The following is a 21931-nucleotide window of genomic DNA, read 5'->3' as shown; positions in this document are numbered from 1 at the left end:
AAGAATGTAACAAAAACTATTTTCAAAGTGTGTTTTTCCCTGTGTTTTCTAAGACTCCCCAGTTTGTTGTTTTCAGAAGGTTGAATGGAGTTTGCCAGGAAATGCCAAGTCTTGTTTTGTTTTACACAGTGATTGTTTTGTTTTGTTATGGATTTCTCACAGAGGAGGTTGAGTTTTCAATAAAAGTCCAAACACTACAGGTAAAAAGTCACAGTATTTTCCTTCCCAGAATATAATTTCAGTAATTTATGGGAATTGTCACAAAGGTGTTTTATAATTCTCTTCCCTGTACTCTGTTGGAAAGCTACATCTCCCATCCCCCACAGCACAGAAAAATGTGTCCTCTAACCAAGGGTGACTGCGTGGGCAAACCTCACACTGAACCTTCCTGGCCCTCAATATCAGATCAGAGCAGTCAACAGGAGATTTTAAACAATCCCATGACCTTAATTTTTCAACAATCCTCAATTTATCAACTACTAGATCACTGTCATAATAAGACAAGCCAAATCCCCAGTGTTTAAGGTAAATTTGACATTACCCAGTGTAATTTAAGTCTAAATTATCGATCTGAGCTTTTTCTTCAGGGTTTAATATATAAAAAGGAAGACAAGCAGAGATGCAGAACCAAGAGAGAAATAGCAAAATACTATAGAGTTTTCTTCTTTGTTTTCCCCCTTCAGCAACGTGACTTTATGAAATGTTTTTGAATAGTTTTAGTACACAGAGGCTACACCTCCTGTTTCCCCCTAAGCCACAGAAGTCTCAAACATGAGGATCAAGTGTTGTAAATCATCTGCCTTGCTGTTTCCTCACACTTCTTGGAACTATTGATCCTCTATTTTGTATTTGTTTTCACGTTCCTCCCTACTCTGCAGGTCTAGTAAATGGGATTTGGACTGATCTGTCAAGGTGGTCATACCACAGCACCATGCAATTAAGATTTCCATAAATCCATTATCAAATAAATCCAGAATCCCATTATTATTTTGGATTATTAGAGGCATGAAAACAGGCACTGACCTGAAGTTTTGGAGATTTTAATTCTTTGTTTATTCTGCTGTCGGCGTGTACCTAGAAGCAGGGAGAGAAGGTAGTTACAGTTATTTTTTGGGCAACAGAAAAAGACACGGTATGATCATGTTCCCTAAATATTATTCAGTGAAATTGAGACATCTTCCTGCAGCCACTTTAAACATCATTTAGAATGACATTTAAAAAAAAAAAAAAAAAAGAAGAAGAAGAAAAAAAATCTTTTCTATAATGGTTTCTACAAGGCAGTTAAGTGCTTCCAGCTAGTGAGTCAAGTGCCTAAACAGTTTGTTCAAGATCAGCCAGACATTAATATGAAAATCTCAGCTTTCTCTTTACCACTCAATGGTGGTTCATTGGCTAGATCATCCCTTTTGCCAAAATCAACCATGAGAAATGACCTACACAAAGAGATTTTTACCAACATGTTTATTTTTCCCTCATACCTGATGGTGCTTTATGTCCCTGTAAGCTCTGCAACTTCTCACCAATGCCATCAGTAGAAGGGTTGATAAACTCTTCTTGAGGAGGTTCTGAATGGAGCCCAGCCTCTTTCATCTTCAGAACAGTGAAGGGAGTAACAAAATTATAAGCCAGGGCCATTGATTTGGCTTTCTCCATCAAATACTCTTTTTCCTGTTTGTCATCACTCTTCAACCTGGAGTTAAGTAATTCCTTGATGGTGAGATAACTCCATGCTCTCTCAATGTAATTGTTATCACCTTTACCATCTTCCAGGCCAGGGACTCCTCTAATGTCATTCCTGCTTGGCAGGTCAATAGCCACATCTGTTTTGAGAAGGATGTACTTCTTGGAGTTGCTAGCAGTCACCTCCACGTGGAGACTATCTGAGGTGCGATTGATGAGTTTTCCAGCTATTATGATTTCAGAGCCATTGAAGTAGTTGGGGAAGAAGTTCTGAGTGACTTGTTCCACATTGTCTTCAGGATAATCAACACGGATGTCAGAGAGAAGGGGTGTTCCTATTTCATCATAGAACCTTAAACAAAAACATTTCTCACCATTAGTGCTGTTCATCCAAGGTTATGCATGCAGTCTTGCACTTATTCATGGCCAAGGATCCAGTCTGACTATCCAATATGGCTCCTAAGATATTCAGGAGATGTTAGAGCTACCAGACCCCAGATTTAACTACTACATCCACTATAACCAGGCCCAGAGGGATAAGGGAAACTCTAAATTTAGAGATTTTCAAAACTAGAGTGGACAAGACCTTGAGAAGCCCATGTAAATTTGAAGTTAACTTTTATTCAAGCAGTAGGCTGGATTACATGACCTCCAGAAGTTCCTTTCAACCAGAATTATTCTCTGCCTCATATTAGTTTTCAGTGTGTTTTTGGCATCTAAACTGAGTCTCTAGAGTATATTCAGAAGCATCCCAGCATGGTCTGGCAGCCACCTACCTTCCACTATGCAAAGAGGTATTGGTGACCACTTAAATTTGCTTAAAAGGGCCTGCTCATCAAAACTAATTCCTTGGCTTCTCAGGCTCACAGAAAACACCTCAATTATTTCAGAATGTACTTTGAAGAGACACCACTACCCAGAGTTTTCTAGAGGCATTTTGCATGATATTCCAGAGACAGAAGCTGTGACTGAGACTCTGGGCTCCCCAAAGCTGGAGAGTATCTGTAGAAGAAACCTAGATAAAACAGGTTGAGATGGTCAGTGTGGAAAAGGCAGGAATATGGTCAGAGGAGAAAGCAAATCAAGAAGGAAGCTTGCTATGCCACCATAAATGTGTACATTTCCAAGGATTGGAGTATTACTAACTGGGAAGTACAAGATTGGCAGAAGATACTCCCTACTACCTTGTTGCTGACTTTGTTGAAGCAAGCAATGACTGCCATGAAACAGAGAGTTTAACCCTGTAATGCTTTATTAATGTGACCTAGGGTACTTATGAGAAAACTTTTCACTGGACAAGCCACAAAAGTCTTCACAAGTGCTCAAGGCCTAAGTTTACAGTACTGTGTTTTTCCTGCAGTGATGTGCCAAGGTGCTCCAAGAATGCCATATTTCCCATTTAAATGCCAGACACCTCATCCTTTGGCAAGTCTAATTTGATAAATAAACAAAGAACCAGCCTCAACCCTTTTTTAGTCCAGGCTGCATCTATTTTTCACTACTGCTTAAACAGATTGTCTGGAAGCTAGTCACACTTTCTGCTTTATTGTCTCTCCAAGAAAACTCAAACCCTGAACTGGTTGGTTTTATTTTAAAGCCTTTCTGGGCACTCAGTGTCTTTGATGCAGAGACCTCGTTGTATTTTAAAACATGAGTGAATTCAACCTGAGAGCTTTCTGTGGAATAACGGCTGTGAAATAACACCACACAAATAGCAGATGGATACAACCTGTCTTGGAGTACAATACAAGGAAATATCAGGGTAAAAATATAACCCACAGATCACAAAACTCAGAAACAACATTGGCACTCATGGGGATTTTCCTTCCAACAATGATTTGGATTGGCCTCCAGCAAGTCGTTGTGCCTTTCCATATAAATTTGGCACCAGATGCCAAATGGGTTTGCCATCACTGAACTAGATCAACTGAATTCTTTATCAGATAAAAGTACAAACACTTGTCGTGCTGGCTTCCTGTTTTCCAAACAGTGGGCACATCCTTCATTTGCCAGGGAATGCCAATTGCTACCCAAAATGCATGTCCTGAGAAGAAAATTACACATCTGGAGTGGCAGTTGGATCTACAAAATCCAGTTTAAAAGGAAGATACATACCTTCATGCATAACCACCACAAAAAGAAAAGCTCTAGTGAAAGGAAGTTTCATTGCTCCAGATGAATTAGACTCTAGCTAAGTAAGAGCTCTTTTTGGATTCTGAGGTTCAACACACATTTTGGGAGTGAAAGCCAAACATTTCTGCCTGACACTTTAGACAGAGCTATGATTCAGATATCATTTTGCTGTTCCCCTCTAGGGTCTGCCTTGGGTTACAGCTCCCCAGTCACAGAAAAGGAACAATTTCTGGTCCTACTGAATAATGAGGATGACAGAAAACTCGTTAGGATTTTGAGTCATGAAGAATGAGGGAGGGCTGCAAATACATAATCATGAAAAAATGACCTTAGAGTATTTTTCAAAGTCAAATATTTTGGAGCTCGGGCATAAAGTTACCTTTTTCAAAACACAAAGACATAATTTGTCAATTTGAACCAAGTAATGCGTTCTTTCCTCCCTCTAACACTCAAGCCTCTCATTTCTCCAGCTTTACATTCCGAAAACAACTGTCTGAATTAGGAAAACAAATGCCTCACTCTGAGGGGCTGGGAAGGTTCCAGTGCAGCTCAGATGGTCTGCTAGGAAGAAGACTCTTTCTGGGCAGTATCCTCAGTATTGGAACATAATTTGTGCCTCTCAACCAGTGTCCAGCCTGAGAGAAACTCCTGTCTCTTGTGATATCTCCCTGGAAGACTTTTCCCTCCCAAAACCCTTGCCCACGGGACTCAGTCCAGATATAAGCACAAGAAAAGCAAACCAACCCTTTGAGTTGGCTAGCTGCATCCTCATCCTCCTGGAAATGTCTTGTCATGCCACAGTTCTCCAGTGCCATCCTCTCCAGCAGCTTTTGGTCCACATCATTGCCAATGCCAATGGTGAAGAGGCAGAATTTATCATGGATGGCATCCTTGGTGTTGCTGAGGATTTTGGAAGATTGTGTTTCACCGACAGTGGGCCTCCCATCCGTAAGGAAGATGATCAGAGAGACACTCCTGGCATCAATGTCATTCTGAGCAATGTAATCATTTAGCAGCTTTGCACCAGTCTGGAGAGCACCATTAATATTAGTCCCTGGGAAGGTACAAAAATTATTAGCTCGTTTCTCCTTCTAAGAGACCACAGATGATTTCCCTGAGCATCTTTTAGTACAATGACACCATCTCTGATCATCAGGATGCTTCTTTTCTCTACATGACATTGCTCTAGCCCTTCAATTCAGATAGCTCTGTTACTCAGCACCACTTTGGAATAGGTCAGAGAATCAATAAGGCTGGAAAAGACCTGAGTCCAGCCTATCACCCAACATCTCATGACTAACTAAACCATGGCTTCAAGTGCCACATCCAATCCTTTTTTGAACACCTCCAGGGACGGCAACTCCACCACCTCCCTGGGCAGCCCATTCCAATGGCCAATCACTCTTTCTGTGAAGAACTTTCTTCTCACCTTGAACCTAAACTTCCCCTGGCACATTTTGAGATTATGTCCTCTTGTTCTGGTGCTGGTTACCCCCACCTGTCTACAACCTCCCTACAGGTAGTTGCAGTGAGCCATAAGGTCTCCCCTGAGCTTCCTCCAGGCTAAACAATCTCAGCTCCCTCAGCCTCTCCTCATAGGGCTTGTGCTCAAGGCCTCTCACCAGCCTTGTTGCCCTTCTCTGGACACGTTCCAGTGTCTCAATGTCCTTCTTAAACTGAGGGGCCCAGAACTGGACACAGTACTCAAGGTGTGGTCTAACCAACGCAGAGTACAGGGGCACAATGACTTCCCTGCTCCTGCTGGCCACACTATTCCTAATGCAGGCCAGGATGCCATTGGCCTTTTTGGCCACCTGGGCATATTACTGGCTCATGTTCAGCCAGCTGTCAACCACTACTCCCAGGTCCCTTTCTGCCTGTCTGCTCTCCAGCCACTTCAACCCCAGCCTGTAGCGCTGCTTAGGGTTGCTGTGGCCAAAGTGCAGCACCCGGCACTTGAATTTGTTGAATGCCATCCTGTTGGACTCTGCCCATCTGTCCAGCCTGTCAAGGTCTCTCTGCAGAGCCCTTCTACCCTCTAACAGATCAACACATCAACACCTGTTACCAACTTGGTGTCATCTGCAGACTTACTAATGGTGGACTCAATCCCCTCATCTAGATCATCAGTAAAGATATTGAATAAGATTGGGCCCAACACTGATCCCTGGGGGACACCACTAGTGACTGGCTGCCAGCTGGATGTGGCACCATTCACCACCACTCTCTGGGCTCGGCCCTCCAGCCAGTTCCTAACCCAGCACAGAGTACTGCTGTCCAAGCCATGGGCTAACAGCTTGGCCAGGAGTTTGTTGTGGGGGTGGTGTTAAAGGCCTTGCTGAAGTCCAGGTAGAGTACATCCACAGGCCTTCCCCACATCCACCCGGCGGGCCACCTGATCATAGAAGGAGATCAGGTTGGTCAGGCAAGACCTGCCCATCCTAAATCCATGCTGGCTGGACCCAATCCCTTGGCCATGCTGAAGGTGTGCAGTGATTGCCCCCAAGATGATCTGCTCCATAATCTTGCCTGGCACTGAGGTCAGGCTGACAGGCCTGTAGTTTGCAGGTTCCTCCATCTGGCCCTTCTTGTGGATGGGCATCACGTTGGCCAGCTTCCAGTCATCTAGGACCTCTCCAGTGAGCCAAGACTGGTGGTAAATGATGGAGAGTGGCTTGGCCAGCTCATCTGCCAGTTCTCTCAGCACCCTAGGATGGATCCCATCCAGTCCCATGGACTTGTGAGTATCCAAGTGGCTCAGCAAGTCCCAAACTAATTTCTCATGGATTTCAGGGAGATTATACTGCTCCCTGACCCCATCTACCAGTTCAGTGCAGTACTCCAAATATGTGAATAATCCCACCATATTTCTCTAATGGCAACTACATCACAACTTTACTGGTGAACTTCCAGTTCCTCTTCTTTGTTACCCATACTGCGTGCATTGGTGTACATGCACTTCAGCGGGGCTGCTCATTTCTCAGCTAACTCTAGTTTATGTCCCTCTCTCTCCTCTCCAGAGAGACTGGTTTCATCATCCACCCCTTTCAAACCTAGTTTAAAGCCCTCCCAATGAGGACTTCCAACCCTAGTGCTAGAGCCCTCTTGCCCTTTCTGGATAGATTCACCCCATCTAGGTCCAGCAGGTCAGGTGTGGTAAAAGTTGCCCCTTGGTCAAAGAACTCAAAATTCTGCTGCTGTCACCATCCCTTGAGCAAACTGTTGATGGCCTGGGTTTTCCTGTTCCTTTCAGTGTACACCCCTGCCACTAAGGGAACTGAGCAGAACACCACTTGAGCTCCTGCCCCATCAATCAATTGTCCAAGGGCCTTGAATTCCTTATTGATTGTCCTGGTGCCCTTCTTATCAGTCTCATCAGTTCCAGCTTGTATTACCAGCAATGGGTAATAGTCAGAGGGTTGGATTAGCTTTGGTAGTCTCCTGGTGATGTCCCTTACCCAAGCAGGCAGCAGACTTCCTTGTGAGATGGATCAGAACGACATATAGGACCCTCTGTTCCCCTCAGGAGAGAGTCACCAACAACAATTACCCTCCTCTTTTTCTTCATGGCACTAGTCCTGATGGTTGGTGGGGACTGATTTGCTATAGGCATCCCTTCAGATGGTTCCTCTTCTGCCTTCTCAGCCACATTGCCCTCAACCTGCAGGGCCTCATACTTATTGTGCAAGGGCAATGGGGGAAGCAAAGAGGGCCGGGATGGATTCCCCATGGTTCTCCTAACAGGGACCTGTACCCATCCCCCCTTGTTTCCAGGGTCACCTCCCTCAACAAGGGAGGTCTGTAAAGCCTGCTCCCACATATCTAACTCCCTTTCACATTCCCTTATAGTCCTATGGATTGAATTATAAATCACACTTTATTATGTATAATTGCAGTATCCTTGAATGTCTCAATGTGCAGTGGTAAGCAGTCACAACACACACCATACTCTGCCCATATATAAAAACCCCACAAGTTAAACACAACAGTTAAAGTTAATTAGGGACTCTCCCAGATGGCACCTGAACTGGGAAAACAAGTTCTACTCACTTTGTCTGAAGGGCATAAGATTGAGGAGAGGAAAAATGTCTTCAAATGGGAAAACAAGTGGTGGGGTTTGTTTTTGAACCCCAGGGGCTAACAAAGTTTAAAGGGAAGAGAAATGGCTTTGTTAGCCAAGGAGTGTGTTTTCACAAAACAACTGGCTCACGAAGAATGAGGCTGCCTGAAGTGAAAAGAGGTACAAAACAGAAAACAAATGAGGGAATGGATGTACTTTAGAAGAATGGTCATGAAAAAGGATTCAAACCTGCTGCATGTTCAGAAAAATAAGTAGGCAAATGAGTACAGGTATCTCCTTGCTCCACATATTTATCTATTTTTTGTGCTAGTCAGAGCAAAGTGAGACAGGTTGTGGAACCTTTGCAAGATTAGTATGTCTGGGTTAAAAACAGCTCCCAGAGAAAAGCAAGTGAAATTAATTAACAGCCATACACAGCAACCTCCTGGATGTCCAGAAGGGAAGATTCAGGGAGTTTATTGGAAAGGATGTGCTAGCAGCTCTGACCATGTGTCATGTACCTAGCAACTTAGTGTGCACAGCCCCAGTGACTGCAACAAACAGGAAAGGTGCTAAGGCTTCTGAAAAGTCCTCAAAAACTAGACTGTGGTTCTTCCAACACAGTTTCATACCAAAACCCTACACCTAAATACTGTCTCCATCCAAATTCAGTATTTTATAAAGATTTGTTTTCCTCAGAAGCAAAAAAGAAGCATCTGACAGAGCAGATAGTGTCTTTTCAAACACAGCCATATCAGTCAGAGCTAACAAACATTAAAAACTGCCTCTTGCCACACACACAAGTATTTAGCACTGATATTTTGTTCTCATTTCTTTGGTGCATGGGTCGAGTACTGTGTTTGGTTTTGAGCCACTCACTATAGGAAAGACATTCACATGCTGGAGAGTATCCAGAGAAGGGCAACAAGGTAGCTGAGGGATCTTGAACACAAGGCCCCTGAGGAATGGCTGAGGGAGCTGGGGTTGTTCAGCCTGGAGAAGAGGAGGCTGAGGGGAGACCTCATTGCTCTTTACAACTACCTGATGAAAAGAGGTCATAGCTAGGAGGGGGGCAGCCTCTCCTCCCACTTAACAATAAGATGAGAGGAAGTGGCCTCAAGCTGCACCAGGTGAGATTTAGATTAGAGATTTGGGAAAATTTCTTCACCTAAAGGTCATTGGGCACTGGAACAAGCTGCCCAGGGAAGCTGGGGTTTAAAAAACATTCGGATGAGGTGCTTAGAGACATGATCTAACAGTTGTGTACAGGGTGATGTTAGCTTATGTTTGGAAAAGTTTCCAACCAGGCACGTCTATGACATAGTAGTTTAAGCACAGCACATTCTACATGTGTGGGAGCTGTGAGCCTGAGTGCATTCACGTTCACTGGAAGATATTCAAACACCACCATCTTTATAGGGAAAATGCAGTCAGCCAAAACTAAAGTACTGCTGGCCTATAGTGGTACTCACTGCACCTTCCTGTTGAACCTGTGTTAATCATTTCCTTCTACTTTTATTCTCTGGCAGGTTCATGAGCAAGCTCAGCTGGTTCCTGCACAACTCTTGGAATTCCAGAAGTTAAAAGCTTTGTACTCAGATTTTAATCCCACTATTGGTAGCTGTTTAACTGGGCAGGTCTCTTGACCACTTCCTAAACTCTTCCTCTCAGAATGCAAACAGTACAGCGAACCATCCTGTTTGCTGTGGTTTTCCATCAGATGGTTTCCTTAGTTAGGTGTGGCCACTGCTCAGGGTCAGCCATGGGAAGGCCCTGTTTGAGCTTCTACCAGCTGTGACTGCTTGCATGGGTCATTCTGCATCTCTCTGCTTTCCTGGGGAGTGCTCAGCTAGGATGGGCACTCTGGCCAAAGTATGTTTGATTACAAACCTCACTAACTTAAGTGTCCAGAGCCTCAAAGGAGACAAACAAAACTCCAAATCATGCCAGCACTCTGCCACTGTTCTGGGGTCTCCTCCTCCCTCCTTTTCTCTCCTGGCAACAAGGCACAAGTGAAAAAGAAGACAAGAAATCCTTAAATATCACTCTGGCTGCAACTCAACAGAGACAAGAAGGCAACAGTAACAGAGAGAGATCCAGCTCTTGAAGAAGGCAATCCCATAGCCAACACTGGATTAGTCCATCTGTGGAATTCCTACTCAGACAAAACCATGTGCCTGTTTATACATGAGCTTTCATACACTGCACAAATGCTGGCCCTATTTGACTTCCACCAGGTTATGGTATTTTTTCCTGTGTCCTCAAGAAATAACCTGGGCAATTTTCCCACTCTGAGGGTCTCACCAGATAAATAAGAGAATCTGCCCAATTTGGCTGTAGTAAATATATCAGGTCATACAACTGAATCTGTGGACACCTTCCCATCATGTATTCTGATAAAGGATATATATCCTTGTGTCATATAAACCTGAGTGGAGGTGATAAAAGGGTCCCTTTGTCCCATAACCCAAGTCCCAATGTCTTTTTACTTCTACGTGCTACAGGACCACATTCACCACTCTCCATTCTGGTATAATTAATTGGACAGCAAAATGAATCCTGTTCATAACTCTAGATCATACCTCCAGTAGGCGACATGTTATGGATGTACTTTTTGGCATCTCTTATATTATTTGGAGTGACTGGCACCAGCCGGTCCTTCTGCCAGACCTTTATTCGGTTGGAAAAGCCAATGATATTGAAGTGGTCTTCAGGTCTGAGGTCCTGGAGAATTGTGAAGAGAGCTTCTTTGGTCTAGAAAGAGGGGGGAAAAAAGAAAGCAGTAGGCAGAACAGTCACTGCTTTAGTAAGCAAGAATTTAATTCTGAAGATGTTTGCTGATCTTGAATACTGCATCCTGTTCTGGTGTCCCCATCGTAAAGGACATAGAACTGTTGGGGCAAGTCCAGAGAAGGACTTCGTGAAGGTGTTTAATGACAGATTGGGTGAGGCCTTGGGCAACCACAGCTAGTGGAGAGGCATTCCTGCAACCCACCTGCAGTCAGCAGGGACATCTTCAACTAGATCAGGTTGCTCAAAGCCTTATCCAATCTCACCTGGAATGTTTTCAGCTATGGGGCTCCTACCACCTCTCTGGCCACCCTGGGGCAGTGTTTCACCACCTTCACTGGAAAGTATTTTTTCTTTAGATTTAGGATGAATCTCCCCTCTTTGTTTTAAACTATCACCCTTTGTCTTGTCACAGCAGGCCCTGATAAAAAGACTGTCCCCATCTTTCTTATAGGCCCCCTTTAAGTACTGAATGGTGGCAAGAAAGTCTCCCTGGAGCCTTCTCTTCTCCAGGCTGAACAAGCCCATCTTCCTCAGCCTGTCCTCACAGCAGAGGGGTTCCAGCCCTTTCATAATTTTTGCGGCCTCCTCTGCACCTGCTCCAAAAGGTTCATGTTGTTCTTGTGATGAGGACTCCACAGCTAGCATTAGGACTCTGGTGTGGTCCCACCAGAGCAAGGCAACAGAATCACCTGTCTCAATCTGCTAGTCATGCTTCTTTTGATGCAGCCCAGGATGTGATTGGCTTTCTTGTGAGCTCATATCTAGCTTTTCATCTACCAGTATCCCCAAGTCCTTATCCACCAGGCTGCTGTAAATCACATCATACCCCAGCCTGTATTGATACTGAAGACTGCCTCTACTCAGGCGCAGGATGTTTCATTTGGCCTTGTTGAACTTCATGAGGTTCACACAGGGTCACTTCTTCAGCTTATCCAGGTCAAGCTTGTGCAGGACACTTACTGGTATATACAGAATCTAATGAAGAGTTCCAGCAATCCAGAAATGTTTAAGCTACTGTGTTCAAATATACAAGATATAAAAAGAAGCCCTGACTAGTCACTGCAGTGTCTTCCTGCTTGTCAGTTCTGCCCAGGCAAGTTGTTTTTCCAGCAACATGCCAACGCAGCATCCAAGCTAGAACTGCAAAAGGAGTCAGAAGGAAACTGACACAGACTTTCCTAGAAAATACAACACTCTCACTCCCCTTTTTTTCAACCACTCTTTCCTTTTTGTCTTATTTTTGTCACAGTGAAGTAATTTTTTTCCCCAGGAAAATGTTCTGTCATAATTTAATGAACATGCACAGACAGCCTGGATTCTGGAATCTCTACCATGTGCTTGCCTCTGCAAATTCAATAAAAACCTCTCTTAATTTATGTAACATATATACATACACACAAACCCTTGTACAAGTATTCATGTATGCACATGGTTTTGCTCCAAAGCAAATATAAAAGAGGCCATATGGTTCATTCTTCTGTAGCTTTTACCTCATCCCCAGCAAAAATGAAGGGTGGGATTCATCTTTCCCAACTCAGTCATCAAAAAGCTGGGCTTGCATCTAATCCCTCTCTAGCCAGGGGAAGATACCTCCAGAGAGTAATCCATCCCATCTGTTTTGGGTGGGTTTTACCATGGGCTGAGTCATTGTCTGGAAGACACTGTCTCCCAGTATTGCCTTCAAAAGACTGAGTAGCTCAACCAGAGAGAAGGTGGGACTCACCTCAATACCTTATCCTGCCCAGTCCTGAACATTACAGTGCTTACTGAAGCCAAAAGGAGCTGAACTGGCTCTCCACCTTTCCTTGAGTGCTCTGTGTTGCTCATCTGAACATGTTTCCATTTCTTCTCCCACCCCAAAATAACTTGCAGGTTTACTCCAAAGATTGTAGTCCTCACAAGGGGGCAACAAATGCTTTGCTACCAATATTCCTCACTCATAAACAGGCTATAAGAGAGATGTGACTTGCCTTTGGAGAGCCGGATATGTTTCAGGAGCTGGCAAGCAAAAGTGACTTTAAGAAAGAAGAATATCTTGGTAAAAGTGGACTGCTTGAAATCCTTAGGAATGCATCTATGAACAGAGCTATGGGTGCCCAGACTTTTTCTCCAGTCTCCTCCAGACCCTGCACAAGGATCTGCAGAGCTCTTTGTTCAGAGTGTGCCTAGCAGGAGCTTCAGACAAAACAGGGCAGCAGGCTTCTCTTTCCATCCTTGTAAGGCTGCAGCTGGAATTTCTCCTTGTTTAGAGGAGCCAAGAGCTAAGGATTCCCAAGCTGCTCTGCTGATGAAGATGGGGTCTTTGCACTTCCACTCCTGCCTGGCCCCAGTGACTCATTGCACTGAAACTCATGCCAAAGGCATTCTCTGTGAGACAGAATATTAACCATTTTTTCTCTGGTGAGTGCCAAGATCATTCCTCAACAAGTCTGCATATAACACCGTTTCATTTTGTGGATAAGCGGGGCACAAATCTAACCCACTCACACTGAGGAAAACCAGTTTAAGTGTCCATCACCCAGGTGCTCTAAGGTGCAACACTTCTCTCAATGTGCTTGCCTAGGTAAATGTATTTTTATGTGGAGGGTGGAACAATGATTAAAGGAGAGGATATCAGAAAATGGTAATACAGAATATCTGGGGGCAGGGGGAAGGTAAAATCCATTTTTGCGTGCTGGGAATAGTTTGTAGCTGTCAGAGGCAAGTTTTACATCATGATTTAAAAGATGGTAACTCACTGGAGGAAGATTCCTCTATTTCCCCCAGATTGGCAGGCATGAAAGTAAACTGAAATGTGAAGACTGATTTGCCACTCCAGTGCATTTGAGTCCAGAAGTAGAGCTGGTGAATGTGCTGTCAGCACAGCTGCAACCTAGGGCTTCCAACAGTCACCTCCAGGGTTACAAAATATCACTCCCCAAATATGGAGCAGAATGGTCATGGTCTACAGCTAAGCACAAGTTGGATGACCACAGCTGTCATAAAACTGTCACAGTTTTTATCTATACATCAGAAATGGTGGGAAGCTAAGATTTGCTTGCACTGTCTAAATGATCAATCTGGTGTGTCTTCTGATGTTTACAAGTTCAGAGCTCCTAAGCACCACTCTGGTCTTCACTGGCTTCTCCACACCAATACCCGGACATGCAGGCTGCTTTTCTAGTTCTTGCTTGCTAAGGGCCATGAATCACAGCTGAGATGATTTGGGGCTGTATGATCACAAGCAACAGTAGAAAGAGAAGAGCTCCCTCGGCTCTACTGCTCCTTGCCTGGGAATTATCACCTCTGTACTTGGCCCTTGGGTCTAGCTCTGACAGACCTCACTTTGCTTAAACACTGGTGGAGCAAAGCATGGGAAAAGATACTCCCAGGGGAAAGCTGAGAGGCTTCAGCCTTTTCTTGGGTCAAAGAGTTGCCTCAGAAACATCTGGGATGATGTCAGACCATTTGGGTACCTATTAGGAGGAATTTAAGTCTTGATGACATTTCTCCCACAGTCTCTTGGTTGTTTGAGGAGCAGAGCGAGAGCAAAGCCTGGCTACTCTGAAAATTGTGCAGTTCAAAGGGAGACAATGTGTGGTTGTTAGATGCTGTGGCATTGCCAAACGTTGGCCCTGCTATGAAGCAACAGACGAATTCAAACACCTCATTATAATGCATGTCCCAAACCCACATATTCACACTTTCCATTGCCTAGAAACACTTGTAAGTGCTTCATCCTAGGCCCACGTCTTCTGTGCAAGCTCCATGCCAGACCATAAAAAGAGGAGTCAAAAAACCCTCTCAGTTCATGCTGAATGCATTGCTATATGGATAGCAGGTCACTGCAGAAACAGAGAGCTCTCCTAGCACCCACCCCACCAGTGCTCTGAGGTCACTTGGCAGTCCTTGGCTGCACCCAAACACAGCTGCCATCTGCCCTTGCAACAGCTGGCCAGCAAGACATTGACACAAGTGACACAGCCCCTTTCCAGCTTCAGCCAGCACCAGAGTACAGCGTGGGCTTGAGATCAGTCAGTCTGAAGAGCATGGCTAGCAGAGGGGAAAGCATTCACAACCAAAGCCTTTGGAAGTCAGTACCCATCAGCTGAAAGAGATGCACAAGAACAGTCCCTGCAGACAGCAGACATGGGACTACATGGAACCACATGCTGAAAAGATGCCACAACTTCTAGTAATCTTTATTTTGACTTTCCAGATCTCATGTGAGAAACCATATTTGACAAGAAAGGAGCTGAAGGCACTAAGCATAAGCTCAAAGGGAATTAGGAACCCATAGCTCTGTTCAGTATCTTGTCTGAGAGTGCAACAGTGCAGAGAAGGGCTCAGAAACTAGATCTCCTACAGTGAGGAGGAGTACAAGTAAATATGTTGTTTGGCAAAACACTGAAAGGAAGCACAGGGGAAAAAAACAGAACACCAAAAAAAAACCCAAACAAACCAAACAAATAACTCAAACAAACAAAACACCAAAAAACAACAGACACACGCACCCCTCCAAAAAGAAAACAGAATCAAACAACAACTCCTCTCTCCCCCTCAGTATCCTCTATGCTTTGGTTCATACCTTTCCCTTTCCAAACTTGCACAGGAAGCTAATAAAAAGGCCCAGAGGTGAGTTTTCCAATCAACAATCTGCCCATAGTCTGTCAGAGGGATTAACACTTAGAGGGCAGGCTGGCATGAAAGTCACACTTTCATATGCTGTCAGGATCAGATGAAATGCTGCCATAGGCTTGGTTTGGAAACCAGCAGCCATGGAAAAGGCAGTGTGAGCACCACTGGCACATTATAGGAAGGAGAGGCACAGAAAGAGCAAAGGTTTGGGCAGTGTCATCCCTGTTGAGGTCTGAAGCATCTTACAAATTCTGCTTTCCTCTGTGCCCCAGTTTCCTTTCTGCCCACGTAACACAGACCACATGCCAGTAACAGGGACTTTTGTATCAAAAAGTGGGGGTTAATCCAGAAGTTCATTCCTGGATTATTTTTTTCTTTTTTCTTTTTCCTTCTTCCATTCCCCTTTTGGGGAGGACAATCTTCCCTTTCTTCCTCTACTGGGGGCATTATGCAGTTCAGGGACTGCAGCTAACTCTTTCCCTGTCAATGTATCTTTGTTCTTTCCCCCAGTAGACACTGGCCGTGTAACCCAAGGAAAACTCCTTCACAATTCTGGACAACAAGCATTTTGTTTTACACTGGAGGGAGTTTGGTTGGACAATGAAGGTCTATCTCTAGTCTGTGGTCCAGCCTTGCATGCCTGAACATCACAGATCCCTTGCTAGCAAATTGAACATTGCTGATTCCCTGTATTGCCTGAGGAAAAGTTGCTTTGTAGTTTCTCCATCTGCAAAAGAAATACTTCAACACTTAGAGCAACTGTTTTCATTGCCTCTTATGAGAGAGATTTTCCACTTGACATGGAGTAAATCGCTCAGCTCCACACTAGTCCAGGGCATTTAAGCACTGGATTTCTGCTCAGTGGAAAATAAAATTTTCTTCAAGGATATGGGCAAGTTTAACCTTTAGTTGGGGTAACTCACTTCTCTAGCATCCAACAGGATGGTGAGGCTAAACCCATAAAAAATTGCAAGATTATCTGGTGCCTCAGGAACTGGAGTTTCATGGAGTTTCACATTCCCAGAGGTCAGGGTAGATGCTCAGCCTTTGCAATCTCATTGCAGCATTGAGGGTATAAATAAATGCCAGACAAAGATTTAAGGAGGCAAACTCTTATCAGCACCAAGCGTCATTACTCTGAATATTTATCAGCAGTGCCCTATGGATCAGATCTGGAGCAGAAAACATTTCTGTGCAATAAGTCAAAGTGTAAAGGCTGCCTCATAGTGCCATGCTGAAATAACCCCACTGGATACAATGGGACGAACTAGGCAGACAGCCAGATTGGCACAGTGGTGCATGAAGGCCATATTCTTGTCTGGTGCTTAGCTCATTTTAAGTGGCATCACATCCTATAATATGCCAGTCAGACACTCAGACCCCAACCCTGTCAGCATGACAAGCAATTTCCATGGAGCCAGAAGCAAAAAGTCAACAAAAAGGGGGAAAAGCCCCTTGTCCTCACTGTAGAGTTTGACATCTCTCCCTCTGGCCATCCTCAGAAGATGGAGCTAGTTCCAGCACATGAAAACTTTAGAAACAAGTCAGGACTTTCATTCTCTGTGACACAGATCAACTGCTGGCACAGTGCTGGGAAGAGCTGACATGCCCAAGAGGCTGTCCACAACACATCCCCTGGATTTCAGCAACCATTATCTGCTATGCTGCACAGCATAGCTGAGACACGGGTCATTACGCTTTTATGGTGCTTATCCTCCACTCTTCATCATGTACCCACTCACTCACAGTGTGCCTCGGCTGTCAAAAGCCTGTCAGTTTTGAAGCTTTCTAAACTATTTTCAGAACATGCTATCTGTTCAGGTAATCTGCTAAGAGAAAGCCCTGGCCTTTTCCCTTGAACTGCCATAACTCTTACTTTTAGACATGAATTCGCCATTTTCACCTTCAGTGAGTGACGGATGATGATGAGGGTTGCAAAGACCCAGCACTTTTGCTCTGGGTGCTAAGCAATACAAGCACACTAAACCATTTTTAAAAGCAAATTTGCCTCTTTTCTCACCTGAGAGCCTGCCACAAGCCTCTCACATCCCTCCAACACCTGGTCCCCTTCACATTTTCCATATTTCTAAATCCCCTCAGCATTTCCAGCTCCAGGATCCCAACTCCATCCTGTACATCTCTGCCTGCAGCCCTTTCTCTTGCCCACTTCCACCCCAAGCCACTGTCTCAGACATGAGCATAGGCCAAGTCTTTGCCCAAAACTCTGCAGAGAAGAAAACAGATGTTTTAGAGAAGATGAAGCTGCTACATTAGGGGTATCCAAAGAAAATCTCTCAGCTCATGAAACAGGTAGTATCACATCCTTCATTCCTAGGAGACCACAAATTACATCATGAGGACAGCTGAGCCAGAACTGCCTATGAACAGTTTCATAACTTCACACAGTAAATTATCATGGAAAACCTCACTCCAGGAGGCTCACACAAGGCCTCACAAACACTTCTGAGCTTCAGCTGCTCTTCACAGTTAGAAGCAGACTGTCCCAGTTGAACCACATGTAATATCAAGGTGAAGTGATATTTACTTGGAAATAGCAGAGTTGTTGTAAGCAACATTAGACTAATAGCTTAAGTCTTAGGAAAGACCAAGTGTCTTTTAGTCTTGGGGGATCCTGTACAGTCATAAGCACAGCCACGGGTTTGCCAGTTAAACAGACAAGGCTCTACAAAAAGACAAGTACAACCAACCTACCTAAGTTCACATGATGGATCCACAATTAAAAAAAATAACAGAAACCAGGTCTAGCTTCCATATATTGCTCCAGAAATACAGCATTTGGGCTTGAAAAGGACTATTAAAGAAACCCAGATCTATAGCTTTACAGACTTGCATATGTGTGCTAAGGTCTTGAACCTACTAATAGGCTTTAATGGCTCTTACCAGCCTCACCTGGGGCCTCCACCCACATTCCTGCCCATTTAAACCAATTTAAGCTCCAGCCTAAATTGGGTAACCTATTGGGCTCTCAGTCCCAGTCTGAGTCTCACAGCAAGAAACAGACTGGTAGTTGTCTTTAGCTCTCTCTCAGCTATGCATAGTCATAAATCTTAATGACTGACTCAGTTCTGACTTTCCAAGCTTGATTTATTCCCTTCCTTTTCACTATGCACTTATCTGGTGGTCAGTGGGCTGTGTCCTCCCTTCAGTAACACCTGTTTTCAGTTAATTCTTTGATGGAGGGGGGTTTCAGTTCAAGCCTCAACGGCATTTCCAAGCCAAACTCTGCACTTGCCTCTGCATCCTATTTACTCTGAATCCAATTAAAGAACCTCCCATTTCTATTGGGAAGTTTTTTCTCTACTTCTACTGCCTCATCACAAAATGAATCACCTAGGGACATGTTGGTGGTTAGTCCTGAGGCCAGATGCAGATGCTCCCTGTCCTGAGCAGCTGAAGATATCTTACTTTGAAGGTTACTTTTTTCTTTGTGTGGTCTTTTCATTATGTAGAAGTTTTAGGGTCTGGGGAAGGCAGATTATTTTGCTGCATTATAAGTACTTGCATCTTTCTTGGAAGATGGACAGTTAAAATCTGTATGGATCTGATGTCTTATTTACTGCAGTAGTTTTTATATTCCATATTCACATCTACAAAGAGGACTGAGATGACTTTGTTCTTGTATATCCTCAAGCAGGAGGCAGCTGCCTGAAGCTGGTTCTTCCTTCACTTAAGCTGTTGTTTTCCAGCAGAAATGGAAAAAGTGACAAATCTTTCCTCTTCACAGTAGCTTTAAACTCATTAAAGCTGTAATTAGAATTAGCATTTTTTCCAAAGTCCCCCAGTGATTTAAGGTAGCTCTCCTGGGGAGCAGCCATTATTTAGACTAGTGGTCAACAAGCCCACAGGCTGCAGAAACCAACAGAAGTCAGTAGAGTTTGGAGTGAGAACATTCAGTGTTCAGGCTTATGTTTGCCCTCTCTCACCACTCTGAAACTACTCAGAGTCTGTGTACTGAGCCTCTTCCAACCTGAACTATTCTATGTGTACCAAAGAGATTCAGGCCCTGAGAAGAGATCAGACAGTTTGGGTCACAGATCAAGAGTACCAACAGCATCCCTTGGATGGATGCAGGCAAATAAAGTGCTTGCAAATATGCAGCAGGTCTCGGCTTCAGCTGAGTTTCTCGTAATGCAATTAACCTCAAAGAAAATTATGGTCTGGCACACTACCATTGACAAGTTGCCAGGCTTGTGGTGTAGCCAACTGTTTAACTCATGTGGGAGAGATAATGTGAAATGAATCTGTGGTTGAAACAACTACATTTTACTGCATTTCTGCAAAATATCTGCAAATCCATCCTCTTGTGGACACATTCATAGGCTGGAACATGCTTTTTCTATAACACAGGGTTACAAGTTGATACAGGTAATTCTTCAGTATGGTCAGTGAAGCTGGGGATAATCATGCCAATCACAAGGTGGTGAACCTATAAATGACCCTTTCTTCTCCTAGTTATACTGATGTAATTCTGCTTGAACCCCTCTACCTGGCCAAAGATACCATATAAATCAGGTCAGGCAGCTCAAAGGGCATATCATTTTGATTCCCAGTAAACCTTGCAGATATAACATGCTCTCCAGGCTCTTCTGGTTCCTGGTAATGGCAGTTTTTCCACAGAGAGCTTACTGCCACTTTGTAAATGAAGGAACAAAGTTCATGAAGGCAAAAACAGTATTTCCACTGCCAGTGGGATGGCAGTAATGACCTGCTAAGTCTTTAACACATGGAAAATTTTTTTATGATGATGCTCATTTTTGCTGTTTCTGACCTTTCTCTCCCTGACAATGCTAGAAGGTGAATGGTACAGTGGAGGTGGACTGCTGTAACACAGTTGAGTCTGCTAGATAATACTAGAACCTAGAGGCTATGGAAACTGCAGGAGGAATATGCACAGTAGTCAGTCTTCTCCACAAAGTTCATATATGTCTCTGTGAAGTGAAGGGAATGTCTCAAAGGTCTTAATGACTTGAATGAAGTTCATCAACTGGTCTCACTTTATACATTTGCAACTGGGTCTGGACATATTGTTGTTTAGAAGATATCTTAGGAAGAAAGGGATGGTGCAAAAGGACATAAATTTATGTAGGAACAAGAAAATCTTGGGAGAGGAAAAAAAATATATGACTCACAATTAGATTGAGGGAACTTCAGGAAGCATGAAATCCTGACCTTGTGTCATTTTATCATCAACATCATTAAAGCAGTTAATAGAAGAGTACTAAATCTTCTTGAGTTACTCTAGAAAAGGGTGCACAGCTGATGTCTCTCATCCTTGCTTATACAGCCCTCAAAACTGTCCCTTGTCATAGTTTCCACAATTGACCTGCAAGAGCTCTCTTTACAAGTGCTGGCCATATTTTTAGCTGAACTTGCATGTGACTCAGTGGAGAGAAATGAGGAAAGGCAGTCCCATGGGAATTCCTAGCCCTCCACACACCACCATAGATCACCACAGCTGCAAAAGTCCAAGGAAAAAGAGAACAAGGAGGCATTTCCTCTGCTCAGAGGTATCCTGCCACCAGAGGACATATTTGTAATTTAACAAACATCTTAATTACAAAAACAATTGGGTAAGAAGGCCACTGAGGAAACATGGAGCATGGCTGTAACTGATCATATTTTCTTAGTGTACCAAAAGAGCCATTCAGCCAGTCCTAGATTTTAGTCTTTCCTGGACTGAGGTGTGTGAAGGTTTTTTTATTATTTAGGTCATGATTCCACAAAGTTCTATTTTCTGGAGTAGTTGAAAGTAGAGAAAGATAAGTTCTTCCTGCGCATAGAACTCCTCCATACCATACCAATGATTGTCCAAAGAATGAGTGGCTCCCAGAACCAACCTGGACATAGCACTTGGTGCCATGGTTTAGTCATGAGGTCTGTGGTAACAGGTTGGACTTGATGATCTTTGAGGTCTCTTCCAACCTTGGTGATTATGTGATTCAAGGACCATCTGGTCCAACCTTTCTAGGTAACAGTATAGTTTAAGTGAGATGGCCCAGCACCCTGTCAAGATGGGTCTTAAAACTGTCCAATGTAGGGGAATCCACTACTTCCCTTTGGAGATTATTCCAATGTCTAACTGGAATAATCTTCCAAAGGAAGTAGAAAACAGAGCAAAAAAAAAATGGGTTTACCTTTGACAAAGATTCTGACTAAACACTTCTGTCACTTGGGCTCCAGAGGCACCTCTTTGTAACAAATTAGCCTCAGATTCATGTATGTTTAGCAGGAGGAGCCAACCAGGCCATGAAGCAGACCTTCAAGGGTTAATCTCTGGCCATGTTGTTTCTAGTAAGTGTATGAAAAAGAAACACTAATATGCTCAGGAGGAGAATAAAAGCTTCACAGTACAAGGTTAATCTGCTGACCCAAGGAGCTACTTGCACCATTCGCACTAGCACCAAAGCCCTTCTGAGTCTTAATCTCCCTGGTTCAGCCCTGTATTGCTGGCTGTATGCTTTCAGCATGCAGGACTGGGTCTGTTTGTCCAATATCTGAGGATTTGGTAAGGCAAGGCAGGAATTTTCTCAGCAGAAGGATAACAGAATGCAAAGAGCCAGCCTCTGTCCACAAGAATTTGTAAAGATAAAAAGGCATCTTCATTCAAGACCTTGTTCAGCACAGCAC

General features: G+C 43.9%; 1 protein-coding gene across 1 annotated transcript in view; it reads right to left on the bottom strand.

Annotated features, from left to right (window-relative positions):
* The window catches only part of ITIH5 (inter-alpha-trypsin inhibitor heavy chain 5), a 56585-nt gene that overhangs the window by 6772 nt on the left and 27882 nt on the right, over window positions 1-21931 (bottom strand). The window contains exons 10-13 of the mRNA XM_009900249.2: window positions 10456-10627; window positions 4558-4867; window positions 1479-2032; window positions 1024-1074 (exon numbers count right to left, since the gene is read on the bottom strand). Of these exons, the coding sequence (XP_009898551.2) occupies window positions 1024-1074; window positions 1479-2032; window positions 4558-4867; window positions 10456-10627 (1087 nt within the window). The remainder of the gene's footprint in view (window positions 1-1023; window positions 1075-1478; window positions 2033-4557; window positions 4868-10455; window positions 10628-21931) is intronic.

This window comes from Dryobates pubescens, chromosome Z, assembly GCF_014839835.1.
Source record: "Dryobates pubescens isolate bDryPub1 chromosome Z, bDryPub1.pri, whole genome shotgun sequence".
NCBI lineage: Eukaryota > Metazoa > Chordata > Aves > Piciformes > Picidae > Dryobates > Dryobates pubescens.
Note: the sequence above shows the minus strand (reverse complement) of the source record. Positions and strands in the feature narration are given on the sequence as shown.